Source organism: Pomacea canaliculata, linkage group LG5 (assembly GCF_003073045.1).
Source record: "Pomacea canaliculata isolate SZHN2017 linkage group LG5, ASM307304v1, whole genome shotgun sequence".
In the NCBI taxonomy this organism is placed as follows: domain Eukaryota; kingdom Metazoa; phylum Mollusca; class Gastropoda; order Architaenioglossa; family Ampullariidae; genus Pomacea; species Pomacea canaliculata.
Genome location: NC_037594.1, coordinates 4,472,355 through 4,483,785, shown reverse-complemented (window position 1 = coordinate 4,483,785; position 11,431 = coordinate 4,472,355). Strand labels below are relative to the sequence as shown.

Here is an 11,431-nt window from a genome sequence, read left to right as displayed (position 1 = left end):
GGGTTTTGTTCTTTGTTTTTCGGTGAATAACAAAGTATTACCAAATAAAATTAGTCGTTTCTTTTATTTGATGGCGCAGTTCCATCATTGTTATGCTAGACAGTAACCGAAAGCCAGTCAATTGGGAGTTCTTCCCTTAAACACGATACAAATATGATATGTATTAATGTATAAAAGAAATAGATGCTTTGAAATGTCAAATATTTTAAAATGAATCCATGCCACGCTTGTGGGTTGTTTATGATTATTATTTAACTAGTTGTGCAAGTTAGACAAATCATTAAATGGGTCTTCAGTCTTGCCCTTAGTGTAGCGGTCTGCTGAAATGACACACGGGTGTGGCTGAGCTTGAGGATGGAGGGGTAACGCCTAGTTTGTTTGTTTCGCACCCGGCCCCTTCTCCGTCATGGCGTTTCAAGACAAGCATGTGTGGATGACCTCACCGACTTGTCTGCATGTTGCAACTGCTTGTGTATACGGTTTGTGCAGGCTGTAGGTAGGTTTTAGCGCTCGGTCAGATTGTCTACATCTATGACTAGATTTCATGTCGAGGCTGTCACTATCTTACAAGACGCCTTGTAGTCAAAGTAACATAAAATAACTGATTGATAATGTGCTGCTACAATAATACTTGAAGAGATAAAGTGTTATCCTGTCACACGCAAGGACTGAGAATAACTTTGGTCTCATTCTTAGGATTATCTTAAAGAAGAACGGGCTTGAAGAATGGAAGGATGTGATCTCAGACCTGTCTGCGTGTGGTAGAGAAAAATCACCTGTTTAAAAATGTTTCTAAATGTCACTGGGCGTTAACAAGGTCGGTTTTACCATCAGCTAAACTAGGAAGTTGCTGAGGACGCAAGCACTGGGGCAGAAGTGGTCTGCGGCTTGTTTATAATAAGATTGTGTTCGTGTTGTGTGTAGACGCTGACCTTTGGCCTGGAGTACGTCATTTTGTTTTGACGTCACAACGTGTCAGCTGTGACGCGCCTTGAGCTTGTACACAGGGGAGGATAAGGCGCTGTACAAGCAACTGTTGTTGTTGTTGTTGTTGTTGTTGTTGTTGTTGTTAGGACATCGAGTACACGACTGCTCATGATTCATGTAAATAACCACTGCATAAAGTTTGCTGTTAATTTTACACTTCTAAACGTAGCCTCATGAAGCCCTGAAGACGGCCTTGTTCATAACGAAAATACATCACGTGGTTCAGTCAACAGTGAGCTGTGTTCAAACACATATTCCTATTGATCTGTGACAAAACATTAAAATAACTTTATTCAACCATAAGATATTTCATTGCTCAATATGCTGTTGGGCGCCATCTGGAAAGCTGTCAGCTCCATATCATAAGCAATGAGATTGACTGATATGATTTATTATGGAAGTCGTACACGCTTGTTGTGTAAACACCTGGCACCATGAAAGATGGACACGCCAGTCTTTAGTTCTCTGCCTGTGAACTGCTGCTGTAAGGACAGTTGGTCTTATCACTGATGAGAACTTCTGTCTTCATCTCTAGCCTTTTCCGGTGTTCCCTTCCTCTAACCTTGTTTTCCATGTATTCAGAATGAGTATGGTAAGAGGGGAAAGGTTCATCGAACATTATGACTGACAGGGAATTCTTTGCAAATAATTGTCTGGAATATTTTTTTTAAATAATCACGCGTTAATGCAAAAACTCACTGTTTACGCTAAAAAAAAACCATTTTTCTTCGTGATCCTTTTCTTCTTTTCTTTTTGTAATAAATCAGGCTACTTGGTGTTAAAGATTGAATCGTCGAGCAACTTTGGTTGACGAGGGTTCATAACATCACGACAGAAGTTTTTATAACGTATACTCTAACCCAAACCCTCACTCTAACCCTAGACCTCTTTTCTGGTTTGTGGGAAAATGTCGCGGAGTGCTGAGTCCTTCGAAATGAAAGTTGTACCTATACGATTACCGAGTACAGGATGCTAAAACTGAAATAATCGGGTGGTAAAAAATATGTTTCCACCTTAGAACCGTCAGACTGATGAAACACACTTTATGCGATTAGTCTGTTTTCACTGACACACACACAAACACAAGCACGCAAACTGACTTTACTGTCCGCGCCATTGTTTGCAGCAAACTTTGCCGCCCGCCGATCACACTCGTTGCTTGGTGGCTAATTTTATCCCTTCTCTCAATCCAACTCCGCCTGTAACCTCATTCTCCACCCAACAGCACTCTCTCCATCTCCCTCTCCACCTCCCACCCCTCCCTGGATGACTGTTCCTTCCTCCACCCACCTTCTGCCACCGCCTATAGGAGGTTACTTGTTTTCACCTGCTTCCTCGCGCACAGTACTTAAATAAACAGATCCTGCAAAGGCTGCCGAGTGGAAACCAGCAACTGCACTTGTTGTGACTGCAGCAACAGGTTCCGTGCTCTCAGAGACTGTCGTCACCACTCGCAGGACGCGAGAGTTCGGTTCTTGGCAGATCTTCAGTGAGCTGAGTGCCGATAGTGTTTCGGCATTTTTGACTGCAGCGGCCTGTCATAGGGACAAACGCGTTTGGCGCCAGAGAGAAAAATTGTGAGCGTCGGGGTGTCGTGGGTTTTTTTGCTGTGCACCTCCGGCAAACTTGACAAACCCGACTCAAACTCTGACCATTGAGAGGCAGAAGATTTACGTGCAGACAGAATCATCACAACTGACATTCTGAGCTGCTGGGGGTTCATTCCTGTCTTCGGAGTCCTCGGGATCCAACTCTCACACCTGAGTGGGTGGTGGTGCTGTCAGCCTCGAACCCTCGCACGATGGCATTTGGAAGGTGTTTCTCTTGTTTTAAATACACGGTGTTCCTTTTCAACTTTCTCCTTTGGGTAAGTTGTTTTACGCATTTATTTACGTATTGATGATTTTGTTTATGTGCATTTGCTTGCAGCTCAGATGAGCATCGTGCAAAGCCCAGAGGCAGTCGTTCATGATGCGAAAGTAAACAAGGGTAACCGCATGCTTCCTTAATTGTCACTGAACCTGTTCAACTGACGATATGTTGTGTCAGTGCCGCGCGTTCAAGGCCGGGTGAGAATTTCCGAAATTAAACTAAAAAATGTGGAGTTTGAATTTACCCAATCACATGGCTGCACTTGTCTGTGAGGTGAGAGTGTTCGTGGACTGGGTTGTTTTATTTGTGATTGCACTTAAAACTACCTTTTTGACCTGCAAGACATTTTATTATTTCTTTCTAAATCACACCGACAAAAATATTGCCGTCATCATCATCATCTCCTCATCCCTACTACTATCGCTATCACCACCCATTTATTCTACTAGGACCTTCACCAACTTCAGTTTCATCATTAAATAACTTTTTAATGTCAGTGGATTACGTTTTAGGGAGTATAGGTTCTCTTGATGATTTTCTCCATGTACAAGTAGTTTGAAATAGTCATGCGTATTATGAAAAGTTCATGTACATACAGAGTAGGGTTGTTTTATTTATTTAATTTTTAAAATCGTCTTTACAATTTGGTTATTTTCTGGAGTTGGGGGGTAGACAACACCAGTAAGACTGAAGATATCGTGAAGCTTGACATGTCGCCATGTTTTCTCTCCCCGCCCCCTCGTCCCGACATCAGTGACCTCTCCACTCCGCACCACCAGAGATGAAGATGAGGATGTGATTCATTCACTTGCTTCCTTTGCCAGGCATCACCTTGATAACTAGGAAACCGCCCCCGCCCCGACCCCGACCTCCCCCTCCCCCTACCCCTTGCACACACCTTTGCACAATAGGTCTCCACCCTTCTTTTCGTCTGACTTCCGCCAGAGGTCGCTGCTCGACACCTTTGTGTCCTACTTACACCAGCCGGCCACCACGTGTCCTCCAAGTATGGAGGTGTGAAAGATGGGTGCCTCCTCCCCACACACGCCCGCCCATCGAGATAGAACTCAGTCACTGATAATAGAAACAGAAAACCACAACAGAGGGTTTCTACTGCTGAAAAAGTGGCAGCAAAGAGGGAATTAATCATAATTAATTAGTGATTATTATTTTTTTTTAATTAGTTAAATATTTCCACGAGCAAGCTGAGCTGGTGGGTTAGCCAGCGTGCGAGCAGACGTGACAATCGTTTCCGAGTCTGGCCATCAGAATTTTTTCCTGCCACCCTGGTCTTTCTCCACCCTCTTCCAAATCACTTCTAGGTCTTCTAGGCGGTCTTTTATTAAATAAATCAGCCTGGCGTGAGAGTGAGTCATAACTCACTAACTGCGATTGTGAGGTGAGAGCATGTTGCCTGTTTGCCTGCTTTCAAACCTCTCCTACTCCTCTGGCGACAGGAAAGCACAAAGGTTATGGTACAGGCTTAAATACTTTATCTATTCATCAGCACTGTCCAACCAGTTTTCAGATTTTTCTTTTCCAGTCGGTCATTCTAACCACCAAAAACAGTTATCATCGGGTTTATCTATATTGTCAAACCTTTGATCACATTTGACAAATTTTGTATATGACATGCAATACATAATGGCCAGATGTGATCATCGTTCGACAAATGTGTCCTGTTCAAACGTCCTTTTTAAAGAAGTCCAAAAGACAAGTCAAGCAGTTAGACAGTCATGTGACCGGTCCTGATGACGACAGTGGTATTAGTCGTCGTCTTCGTCGAGAAAATCTTCGTGTAGGTCGTATATGGTTATATCATTACGAGCAATATGTACTTCAAACAATCATATTCGGGTGTGTCCCGCACCCTCAGAGCATGCGCAAGGCAGAGTGATTTGTTACATTCGTACAGGCAGCAGTAGCGAGGTCACAACCACCATCTCCATCTCGGTTGTCACAACCACCTCCCCGTAGTTCTCATCTTGAATCTAAAGTCTGTTTAAAAAAAAAAACCAACCTTTTTTTTTTTTTTAAAAAAAAAAGATCAATTGCCGAAAAGATAAATAATCAGGTTTATCTACCAGCCATCCCACTTTGTCCAACTTCTAAGCAGCCGTGAAGCTGACGCCGGCCTAAAAAAGATGGAGGTGTGTGCAGATCGTCGCTGGCGGCAGGAGGTAGGAGTAACGAACACAACATCCATCATGCGACCCACATTTCTGGCTGCTGCTCGCTCCACCCGGTACTCTCGGAGATTTTTGTTGTTGTTGTTGCAACCATTCGCAGCAGGAAACGCCAGACTCCAGAGACCGTTGTTCCTTCTTACACTTGCAGCACAAAGCTGTAATGCAGCCCAGTTGTCGTCCCCGCCACCTATTGTCTTCAGTGCTGCAGGCAGTTATTTCTCGGTTAGTGGTCCCCAGCACTCTTCCACTTCTGAAGAGGAAGCTCGAACCAGATAATTAGTGTGCTTGACTGTGGAGCAGGAGGCGGTGAGATCAAAACCCAGCGTACGCAGCTGTCCAAAAGAAATTGAACCTGATTTTTCGGGGGGAAGGGGTTCAATGGGTAAAGACGACAAACGAAGAGAGTAAAGCATAGGATTGAGATTCACTTTTCATAGACTTTGTCCTAGACACGGTGAACCACTCACTGTTCTTTTCGAACTGAGAATGCCTTTACCTTTCTAAACTTCCCACGACAAAGCTGTTTTCAATAGTGACAACTTTTCAGTCCGTACTTGTCAGTGGATTTTTTTTCTCTCATTTTGAGGTGTATCACCCGCTCCATCAACAATCATCATGCGACTTCCGTCTCTGGCAATGGTGGTCACGTGGATCCTGCAGTCGAGGGCCGATGATTCACAGCAGTTTACAGTGACCCAGGAAACTCAGTTTTTCTTCTTTTTCTTCTGTTCATCATCATACCTCTCTGCCTCCCGATAAGCCCGGGCAGAAACCGTTAATCTTTCTGGCTTCGCTCAGCTAAACCTTGGAGAATGACGTGTGGCTACGAGGTTAACCTGTTCGCTGGTGAGTTGTGATGTGACATGAGCACTGCACTCACTGTGTAGCTACGAGGTTAACCTGTTGGCTGGTGAGCTGGGATGTGACATGAGCACTGCACTCACTGTATGACTCATGTTAACTAACATTAGCCGCGCGGTGAACCTGGGCGTGGCGACTACACTCTCCAACCCCGACAATGCTCATTACTGTGGAAACATGCAAATATCTGAGACTTCGTCATGAAGCGCCATCATTTCATTATCTTTTCCCCGAACTTTCGGTAGATATCATGGACGAAATGAGCGCTGGGTTTGATGGAGAAGGAGGATGATTTTGTAGATGGCACAAGCACCAGACGAGGAGACGCCTGCAAGATGACGGCGCGTTAGTTAGCAGGAAGATGGAGAATTGGTGGGGCAGGCCCTGGCAATGCTCTCCTCCCTATTTTAAGACCATCTTAACTCTCTTACGCATCAACTTCGTATTTCAGACAAATAAAATTAACCACAGTTAATGGCAAGTATTTGGAGACTTTGACCTATGGAGAATTGTTTTCTTCTTCATTTATAGGTAAGTGAAACAGCAGGTGTGCATGTGTGTATTTGATTTAGGAATTGCTGACACTTTTTTATTTTTTTCATTTTAATTTGCAGTTGTTGGGGTGTGCCTTGCTGGCAGTCGGCGTCTGGCTGCTCATGGATGACAACGCGGGGCGTTATGTGGAGCAGCTGACGTCATCAGCCACCTCCACCAGCAACGGTGACGTGTTGATTGTGAGCTACAGCCAGGTGACAGGTAGCAGCCTCGTCAGCACCCTGGCCTACCTGTTCATCGGTTTAGGCTGTGTCATCGTCTTCGCTACTTTCATCGGTTGCTGCGGGGCCATCAGGGAGAGCCAGTGCTTGTTATTCACAGTATGTATGATCGTGTGTGTGTGATGATGATGATGATGACGATGATGATGATGCAGCACCTCCTTTATATAACACTCGTTGAGCTTTACAACACTACTACTTACTAAAGCTAAATACTAGACTATAAACGTGAAAGTCTCATAACGGTCTACTAGGCTTGTAAGCGCTACTCTCTTCATAAAAACACACACGCGCGCACACTCACTCACACACACACACTAAGCATAAACGACAGACATTGTGGAGAAATTACATATGATACCGGATGATAACGCCAAATGGCTTCGTTGTGTAGGAGAAAAAAGTAAAGGATGTGCATTATCTCCTTGGAAATAGCAGCAAAGAACTTTTTTATAAAGTGCAGGCGAGTATAAAGGAAACGTGTCCTAATACAATAAACATGCTTGATGCTACCCCTTCAGTAACACGTGCATTGGGTTTTGTTTTCTCCAGTTCTTTGCCTCTCTTTTCGTCATTTTTGTTATCCTGGTTGGCATCGGAATCTGGGCTTTCGCAGGACGCAAGGATGTAGACGCCCATACGGTAAGAATGACAGGTTTAAAACATTAATTTGTATTAATTTGTTTTGTGGAAACATGCAAACCCATTCCTTACCAAACGACGCTAATCTTTATGAGATGACTATACAGCACCAAAATAAAGCTGATTGTTTACATGAGTAATAGATAAAAACTTTGTTGACTCACTGTTGCACGATATAGAGGTACGGATTTAAACATATTACACAAATCCACGCATAATTGGCAATAGTTATTATATCTTATTCGTGTATTTTGTTACACTCTTAAAGATTAAATGTGTCAGAACAAGTATCCTACCTAGTTCAACCTTTCTTTGTCTACAGGTAGAACTGCAGCAGATTACAAACAAGATGATTCAAGAAGGAGTCAGCAACTACTACAGAAACAACGAGTCGAGCAGATTTATGGACACTGTTCAAAAGAAGGTTAGTATATCGTCAGATGAAGACAAACACAAACTACAATAAATGATTCGACCCAGTCTGCCTTTAAATTATCGGGTGATAGAGATATACTTAATTTTAGGTTAGTCCTTGTTGCTCCTCGAGGTGCATAGGGCCGCAACAACACCTCGCCAGCGGACCCGGTATAGGGCAGCCCTCCCTCAGTGGGGCCCATGTGGTTCCGATGTCTCTCTTTTGTTCTTTTCCAAGTCTGCTTTGGTCTCCCGACTCTCCTCTTCCTCTGAGGGTTCCAGTCAAGTGCCTGTTTGGCAATGGTGTCAGCTGGTTTGCACAGGGTGTGTCCTGTCCACCCCATTTGCGCTGCTTGATGTCTTGGTTGGTGGCATTCTGGTTGGATTTTACCCACAGACAGTTGGAGATATTTTCGGGACATCTAATGCCCAAACTTGTTGTTGATGGTGTAGTTCACTCTCCAGGTTTCAGAACCATACAATAGGACTGCCTTCACCTTGGTGTTGAAGACGCGGGTCTTACTGCTGAAGGATAATGCTCGGGAGTTCCAGATGGAGTGTAGGATGTTGAAAGCATGCCTGGCTTTGCTGACGTGGCTTTTGGATTCTCTTTTGATAGATTTCTCAATGATGATACGGAGGGTGGTGATGTGGTCAGTGCATGACCTATCCTGGTGAAACCCTGCTTGGTCTGGTCTCAGTCTCTTGTCTAAGGCCTCCTTCAGCCTCTCTAGTATTACCTTTGTCAGGGTTTTGCTGGGAATGGACATTAACATGACCCCCCGCCAACTGTTGCACTGGGAGATGTCTCCTTTCTTTGATAACTTGACCGATAGAGATGGGGAATGTTTGGGTGGTTGTTTCTAGTAGAGTGTAGGGGGGGGGGTTGGAAAAGGTTGATAATAGCAGTCCTCAATGACCTTTTGGAGTATTGTGCAGATTTGACAATAACAGTCAACAACGGCTAATTTACAATGCAAGGCTTCACGGATTCGACACTAACTTTTGACAAAAACAGTCAACAAAGATTATTTGCAGTTCGGGTACTGGGGAAAGTTAACTATGGTTCTTGAAAATAACACTGCAAAATAAATATTTCAAATGATGATGATGATGATGATGATGATTGATTACAGTTTAGGTGCTGTGGTGCTGACAATGCTGCAGGCGACTATGAGAAAGACAGAACGAAGTCTGTACCTGCCACCTGCGAGGTCAAGTACCGGCGGCGGGTGAGTGTGACGTCATCATAGGCATGACCAAGATGTAAACAAGTGTTTTACGGGTATGTGCCACTTGAGACTGTTGCTATGTGACTGAGATATCATTGTTTCTGACTGATGGCATCATTATAATGGCTGATTACAAATGGATACTTGCAACATCTGTCCTTACTTAATCTTGCCTGTCTATAGGGGGTGGGGGTAGGACTTGCATGTCTGCAAAGACTTCTATGTTTTCATAGTGCTTGGTTGTGTAAGATATTTCGTAATTCTTAGTTTACCAGCATCAGCTTTGTGTGAAAATATTACCTTATTTAATATTTTTTAAACCTGACAAAAAACAAAAAAAAGTAAACTAAAGTGAACCCCTAACCAAATTCAGAAAATAAAGAAGCAGAAGGAGAAAAAAAATTAGTTCTTGGCAGGAAACGAACCCCACTTCCTACAAATTGTGATTAAAATTATTTTTCAGTCCTGCCTGCCATCTTATTTCCGGTACGTGGGGGACCAGTTCGAGAAGTTCATGGAGGACAGACTGGTGGTTGCCGCTGGAGTTGCCATCGCTCTCGCTATATATATGGTGGGTGACCGTTGTCTAGTAACCCGTCTGCTTCTCCCCCCACCACCTCTACCTCCATCTGTCTTTGCATTTGCAGACGAACAGGTACACGACAGGCAAACACAGTCTTCATAAAATATTCAAATTACGCAGTATCAGAGTTATTCCTGACAAGAAAAAAAAAGGCTTAATCGTCTCAGTATCATGACTATCACCAACACTACAATCATCATCATCATCATCCTCATCTAAAAGTGATGACGTCGCTCAGGTCGTTCAAGTGTCCTTGACATGTCAGTGCTATTTTTTCTCAGATGATCGGCATGACTGTGTCGATGTTGCTATGCTACGCCCTGAAGGACCGCACGTGGAATACGAACGCTTGAATGACTTCAGACGCCGCGAGCGGGTGACACTGACGTCACGTGTGTCGTGGTACCTTGGTACCTGTTTTGTGTTTACTACCAACTGACTTAACGAGAGGGTAACAGCTCACACGACCGGCACTAATAATCTCTGGCACTGAGCTAATATTCCATGGCATTGAGCTACTGTTGCTAGAAGGAGGAGCAGAGGGGGACAACACGTGCCACGCGCTAATATTAGACGGGTACAATTATATTAATAGGTCTCCTTTATTCTAAAAAAAGCAGGTTATTTAAAAAAATGAAAATATTGAAAAGCTAGCATCTTCCTTGACAATGAGAATCCAGTGAAAGTGTTGGCTTTGAGGTGTTCAGAGTCAAGTGTAGACCGGTAAGATGCCAGGACCTATAGGTGAAGCCATTAATCTCTCTTGTTATTACATTTGTTTTAGTGCATCTATAATTGGCAGCTTGACACACAACACCGTGTGGCAGCTGTGGGTTTTTTCTTTTCTTGGTTTATACTGACAGGAATAACTGTGAACTGTATGGTTCCACACGGTTGCAAGATCAGATTTCTGTGGGAAGCACCTTGACAAGCCATAGTTTGCTGTTAGTGACAGATCTGACGAGTTTTGGGGCAGCGGAAATCATCACTTGGCGATGCTACTGCTAGGTGTTTTGCCTTAGGTGCCTTGCTTGAGGTGCTATAGACTAGGTAGTAACTAGGCATCCATACATCGAAGCTAAGGAGCGCATTACAAGTTTATGGGATGAAGAGAAGAACTTTATTATTATTTATTTTTATTTTAGTACACCGTAAATATTTGTACAAGCCACGACAGAAGCAGGCAGGCGCAAGGTGTTGGTGTGTGGACTTAAGGGAAGGGGAGGTGGTGGAAGCACATGCTGTGAAGAATACATCACGTGTCCTTTGTGAAGCAGCGGATAAAAGTAATGTCATCGTCTGAAAATGTTGTCCAGCCTTTATCGTTTTGTTATTCACAAATAGTTAAAGTTTAAAGCTGTACTAAAAGCTACGGTATTCAGTTGTGTGAATGTGTTCTTGCTGTGCATAGATGGCACGATGGCTAAGGTGAGCTCGATTATCCCTTCGTAATACAATTGTGCATTAATAAATACTTAGGCAAATATAGTTTGAAATGACTTTTAGCCTGCTCACAAACCTTTTGCTACATGAATGAGGCTGAAAGGCCCGAATGCGACCCCCGACACACACACACATTTTTGCTCAGAATTTGGCGAATGACCTGCTCTCTACCCTGACCTTGCTAAGTAATCCTAACCATCACCTCTACATGATAGTCAGACCTTGTGTTGTACCAGCAGCAGCCAATGGCCGCACACTTTGCGCAACCTATTCACCACCAATGCTGCTGTCACTGCGAAAACACACACGTACGTGAGAGGGCTGCAGCTTGGACCTAAATCTTCCTTTATACTGTTCACCCTTCACCGATAGACTAATATTTGGATATCGACAGGAATCGACACAATTATTCTAACTAGTTTCCAAATAATG

General features: G+C 43.7%; 1 protein-coding gene across 2 annotated transcripts; it reads left to right on the top strand.

The window, feature by feature from the left end:
• Positions 1-1,908: 1,908 nt before the first annotated feature.
• Positions 1,909-11,047, top strand: LOC112563665 (CD9 antigen-like). 2 transcript variants are annotated; one of them, XM_025237879.1, is made up of 7 exons: positions 1,909-2,854; positions 6,524-6,784; positions 7,238-7,327; positions 7,650-7,751; positions 8,878-8,973; positions 9,437-9,544; positions 9,838-11,047. In XM_025237879.1, exons 1-7 carry the CDS (start codon positions 2,789-2,791, stop codon positions 9,907-9,909), a joined length of 795 nt encoding a protein of 264 aa, XP_025093664.1. In that variant the 5' UTR covers positions 1,909-2,788; the 3' UTR covers positions 9,910-11,047. The 2 variants fall into 2 exon arrangements, with proteins under 2 accessions (XP_025093664.1, XP_025093665.1); XM_025237880.1 differs by lacking the exon at positions 1,909-2,854 and adding an exon at positions 4,985-6,440.
• Positions 11,048-11,431: the final 384 nt, after the last annotated feature.